General features: G+C 37.2%; 1 protein-coding gene across 1 annotated transcript in view; it reads right to left on the bottom strand.

Moving 5' to 3' along the window:
* Positions 1-5,832, bottom strand: part of LOC104624564 (androglobin-like) — a gene marked incomplete at both ends in the record, with an annotated part of 43,051 nt that extends 37,219 nt beyond the window's left edge. The window contains 4 exons of the mRNA XM_010291967.1: positions 391-510; positions 1,692-1,903; positions 4,726-4,812; positions 5,693-5,832. Coding sequence (XP_010290269.1) covers positions 391-510; positions 1,692-1,903; positions 4,726-4,812; positions 5,693-5,832 — 559 coding nt within the window. The remainder of the gene's footprint in view (positions 1-390; positions 511-1,691; positions 1,904-4,725; positions 4,813-5,692) is intronic.
* Between the last annotated feature and the right edge of the window lie 328 nt (positions 5,833-6,160).

Genomic DNA, 6,160 nt, shown 5'->3' with positions numbered 1-6,160 from the left:
TGGAATTTACAGAATAAAGTAGTAGATATTGAACAAATAATTTATTAGCGAGGAAACTTTTTTTTTAAAAAAAGAGAAGGACAGTTTACCACTAGAACAAGGCTTGATCCTACATGACTGGCCAGCAACTTCCAAATATTCTGCATAGCTTTACTTTACATTTTGACATCAAACAGAAATTACTGCAATACTGTTCTTAATATAAGTTACAGGATTTTAATAGGTTAGAATGACTTCAGTCAGTAATACAACCTGTAAAGAACTGCAAATTTTAAACAAATTAATATATTTAACCTCCCCCCAATTAAATTCAAAAACACATAAAAGCAAAGCCCTTTGCTTTACATATATCTCCTGTTTGTATTTTTGGCTTCAAAAAACAGGACTTACTTTCAGTGAAGGCCTGAAGAGAATGCTGGGCTTCTGCCAGCATTTGTGAAGGTTGAACTGCAAACTTGTTTTTTTCTTTCTCTCCTTCTCGGCTTTTCTTCTTTCCAATTTCTCTCTGTTCTACTTTTTGTATGACACAAAATAAAGTTTAAATATTCTTCTTTTTAAGATACAAACTTTCAGTCATAAAGTCTCACACTGTGTAAATGTTGTAATGACATTTTAGATAAATTTAAAAAATAATCAACCACAAACTATCTCAGTCAGAAGAATTGAGATATAATAAAGAACTAATGCCATTCAGTTTAAAAAAGAATAATAAAAAAAAAAATCTTAAGATGTAAATGCAGATTTACTGAGAAGGGTCCAGGAAGACTTCCATCCCACCTTCCAGTTAGTGCACAATTGTCATACCCCTACTATAATGTTTGCAATTCCTGAATTCCTGGCACTGTTTCAATTATTTCTTTCATGTCCCTGCTCCTATGCATCAGTAATTTCCAAAATAATCTAACATAGATGAGGCATAAGTTCCCAATGGACATGGAAGAAGAAAGATGAAGTATTTGGGATTCAAAGTGGGGAAGGCAGGGATTTTTTTTTTAAATCTATGAAGAAACTGAAATTTTAGTGTATGATTTGTACCTTCCAAAGACATGAGAAGTATCATGAAATTGCATCCGCGTCTTCACGCTAAAAACAGCAACTAAGAAAATTCAGTCTCAAATATAAACACTGAAGAATAATATACTGGAACAAGTTTCTAAACCTAAGCTTTTTCATTTAAATGTAGATAGGATTAGCAGCTCTTGAAGAAGATTAATATCTATACCTAGTAGCATAAACAGAAAAGTTGCTATAAATAAAAATGCAGGTAGACATTAGAACGTACTTGTTAGAACACTCTGCAGGTAATCACGCTCTGTAACACCCATTATGAAATGTATCATTTATTAATCGCGACAGTAGAGTTGCCTTTGGGGAAACTGTAACCTCTCTGACTGTTATCCCTCTGCAAGGAACCAGTCTTTAGAGAAATGGCTGTGACACAGAGATGAACAAATCTCTGCCATAAAATGAAGCTGTTTTCAGAAAATAAGAGACTAGCACTGCTTCTAATGAGATCTACAGTTAAAACAAAACTTTTTTTAATTTACACCATTGCAACATGTTCAGTGAAACAACAACAAACCCACAGAGCTGCATGTGGCAGCATAAGGACTTAGAAATACGAAGCCAGAGGTTATGTTAGCTTCATTTATGCTTGGCCTACAAAGATAACGCTACCTAAAATTACAGACCTTTGCCAATTTTATCAGTTTTCTCTCCTTTCTCAGGTTTATCTGACTGCTTATTCACAGATGAAACTCCATTTTTTAACTCTGAGACTTTGGTCTCTTTAGGCTTTGTAGCTGACTCTGGAATATCAAGTTCTGGAGTTTTGTTATTTGGCAACTTGAATTCTGGCATAGTCTCTTTCAAGAAGCTCCAGACTTTGTCCAAGTATCCAGGCCTTTAAAAACAAACACATTTATATGTCAATGATAATGATATTTGCAATAAGAAAGTGTGATTTTCATTTAGGCAACACTCTACTACAACTGACAATCCATCTCTTAGAAAAGTTACTGGGTTATTTTAGTAAATAAAACACACTTGCCTGATTTTGTGTATCAGCCAATTTGTTGAGACGGATTATGGACAGATCCATAAAGAAAGAGACGGTGGTTAGCAAAGCACGTAAAGAAAGTATCCTTTCTAAAGGTTTTTAATAAATGAAAGTTGGAGCAGGGAAATTTGCAGGCCACTTTGCAATTACCCCATATAACAACTTGATTCTGGCTCTGTACATTAAAAACCTTATGAAAGGTACTTCCAGATTAGGTTTTCCTAACTGTTTCAGCACCAATAGGTCCATGCGTCTTCCACTGATTCCACCAGCTACAGCAGCTTTCTTACATGACGTGACAGTTGCAATTGACAGACAATTTCTCCACAGAAACTTAGTGATTCCAGAAATAATCTAAAACTGAATGAATCATTCAGGGCCATGAATAAGTTCCACGCAAGCTAACTGCATGCAACCTTTTTTAAAAAAAAAAAAAAAGAAATAATTGGTTGTACAATAAGCTATAGCCATTTTATACTAGGATTGAAAAGACTCTGCGGTATTCACATTTTCTTATTCCAGAATATAAATGCCAGATTCATTAATACTATTTTTGCTGTTGCAATTGTAAAACTAACTACATAAAGAAGCAAAATTTAGGTTATTTAGATTTCTAAGGCCATATATAGGCTACATACACATGACTGTAAGACACAAATATATCAAAATCCTAAGTTGCAAGCATAGCTTGGGACATAAAAATTGCTGAAATAAGGGCTAAAATAGCCCTTGACTGAACTTATTTAATACTGAAATAGTTATAAATAAACAATTATACCTAAATAAACTACATGTAAACCAAAACTATTTGTTATCTATGTATTCATTAGAATGCTGTCATGGTTTAACCCCAGCCAGCAACTAAGCACCACACAGCTGCTCACACACTCCCCCCAGGTGGGATGGGGGAGAGAATCAGAATGGTAAAAGTGAAAAAAACTGGTGGGTTGAGATAAAGGCAGTTTATCTCAAAAAGGAAAAAAAAAAAAAAAAAAAAAGCAAAAGCTGCATGTGCAAGCAAAGCAAAACAAGGAATTCATTTGCTGCTTTCCATCAGCAGGCAGGTGTTGAGCCATCTCCAGGAAAGCAGGGCTCCATCACACATAACATTTATTTGGGAAGACAAACACCATCACCCTGAATGTTCCCCCCTTTCTTCCTCCCCCAGCTTTATATGCTGAGCATGATGTCATATGGTATGGAATATCCCTTTGGTCAGTTGGGGCCAGCTGTCCCAGCTGTGTCCCCTCCCAGCTTCTTGTGCACCCCCAGCCTACTCGCTGGTGGGGTGGGGTGAGAAGCAGAAAAGGCCTTGATCCTGTGTAAGCACTGCTCAGCAGTATCTAAAACATCCCTGAATTATCAACACTGTTTTCATCACAAATCCAAAACATAGCCCCATACTAGCTACTATGAAGAAAATTAACTCTATCCCAGCCAAAACCAGCACAAATGTACACACAAAAAGGCAAAAAGGTGTAATTTTTTAAAAAGTCTAGATATTTAGAGCCTGTATCCCAGTCATTCATTCAGTAAAAAGAATGTCAAACTGGAAAAATAGAATGTCTATCCTTTAAAATCACAAAATGGACTTAAACACAGAGGAAACACACATTCCCCACCTGGAGTCCTGCATCCAGCTCTGGAGCCCTCAGCACAGGAAAGACATGGACCTGTTGGAGTGGGTCCAGAGGAGGGCCACCAAAGTGATCAGAGGGGTGGAAAACCTCCCCTGTGAGGACAGGCTGAGAGTTGGGGTTGTTCAGCCTGGAGAAGAGAAGGCTCCGCGGACCTTATTGCAGCCTGCCAGTACTTAAAGGGGGCTTATGAGAAAAAGAGAGGGAGAGACTTTTCACCAGGGCCTGTAGAGACAGGAGAAGGGGTAATGCTTTTAAACTACAAGAGGGTAGATCTCGAGTAGATCTAAGGAAGAAATGTTTCACACTGAGGGTGGCGAAACACAAGCACAAGTTGCCCAGAGAGGTGGTAGATGCCCCATCCCTGGAAACACTCAAGGTCAGGTTGGACGGGGCTCTGAGCATCCTGATCTAGTTGAAGATGCCCCTGCTCATTGCAGGGGGGTTGGACTAGATGACCTTAAAAGGTCCCTTCCAACCCAAAGATTCTATGATTCTATGAGATTCTATAAAACAAGAAAAAAATGTTACTTTCGGTTAGAAATACTGTATTTGGTTGGAAATAAAAGTATATCAGCTGTTCCAATTTAAAAGGTGAAAACACCGTACTAGCTGAAGTTGATTACTTCCAAATTCATGAGGTATATTTTCTATAGTACATTCAGATATAAAGTTATTATTATTACTTGCAAACATTTTGTATTTGTATACTAGATGACACAGATTTCTCTAACGCTGTTTTCACCACAGTGTTTAATATTAATTAAAAATAAATTAATTTTATAAAGAATGGGCATCAGCTTAACATGATAAATAGCTTTACAAGCAACTGTATGACCTATAAAGAAAAACACAATAAACATAATTGCATTCCTTGAAGGCACATTTCTCAAATACCGGCAGTAGAAAATGTACACTTCCTAAATTTGATGCTGAAGGACTTTTAGGGATCAGTTTTATTTTCCGTAATGCCTTATAGAATTAAATGTTAAACAACTAATATGTAAATTGTTCAATAGAAGAACTTACTGGAGAGGAATAACTTCTGGTATCCATCCAGTCAGTGTATGTAGAACTGTAAATTCCTCCAGCTCTCTTTTTCCAGTTTCATGTACACTATAAGACAAAAATAGACATTATATACAATTATATTATATTCAACTCAAGTAAACTCTGTAGTCTACATTGCTTTCTGTAGGAGCAAGACTATACACAAACAGAATGGCTTGCTGAAAAACAAGTTGTTATTTGCAATTTTAGTTTTCCAATCCACTGCTGACTACTAGCCTAAAAAGTCAAATTTGCTTTTATGGCTTATGCATCACGCCCATTATTTTAGTGTTCGTTCTGGTACCATGGCATAGTTTCAACATTGTTAGCAAGCATACTATGTATATTTGCACAGAGTAAAGCCTCTTTTTGCAGAGTTGGAGATTTGGGTTTGAAATCCCTTGTGCTAGAAGAGGGATACGAATCTAGAACTTCAACTTCCTGAGCAGCTGCTCTAACTCCCAAGTTATTATGCACAAGTTGGCTGTGTTTCCAGGGTACCACACTCCACTGTTTCAAACTGATACGGTCTCCTACTCTCTGGAGAGATTTCCATGTGTAGATCCTGAGAGGACCAAGGCTAAAGATGCCAGCACTTGGCCATGAGTCACGATTGTGCTCTGGAGAAACGCCGTATTTCAAACACATTCCTACAAACAGAGTTTCCCAATTGGCAAGTACTTTAGATCACTCTCCTGACAAACATAACTTGATATGACCAGAACAGGGAAGCTTGGCTACCCAGATCAGTGTTTTGAATTTTTTTCTGAGGCTTAGTCATTTAAACACTTGGTGCTCATTGCTCATCTTATAGGAACCTGTGGCCATAATTGTCAAACACTGCACCATAGGCCACCTTCGACTTTCCAACGCAGTTTTAGGGAAGTGGATCACCGTACAGCATTGTATCAGCAAAACAAACTGAAAGTGAGCTCACTAAACATACCTAGTATTTGCCAGCTTAATGATAGCTTTGGACAGCAACATTGGCCAAAGTTCAGTTTGACAGGTTGTAGCTGGTAGTAACAAATTATCCTCTTCATTGAAAGGCATAGTGTCATCCACAATGATCTTTCTCCAGCACCCCTATGATAGAGGGAGGGGGAGGAAAGATGAAAGAAAACACTGAGTTTGTGGGCTGGAAACAGAACATGTATGTAAGAGAACTTTTAACACTTTCCCAAGAACCCAATTCTACTGTAATTTGATTTACATTACAGATGGCTTTAAAATAAGTTCTCATATAATATCTGAGAAACATGGAAACAGTATTTGTAGCATTTTATTACTGCTCTGACTTATTTATTTCAGACAGTAATCTAATTGCAGCTATTTCCAAATATATTTCCTCTGATATGTGTAGTCCATCACGTGCATGCACTCATTGCTGTTTCTTCAGCTGCCATGACAGATA

This window comes from Phaethon lepturus, unplaced genomic scaffold (assembly GCF_000687285.1).
Source record: "Phaethon lepturus isolate BGI_N335 unplaced genomic scaffold, ASM68728v1 scaffold7630, whole genome shotgun sequence".
NCBI lineage: Eukaryota > Metazoa > Chordata > Aves > Phaethontiformes > Phaethontidae > Phaethon > Phaethon lepturus.
This window is presented reverse-complemented; position numbering and strand designations above follow the sequence as displayed.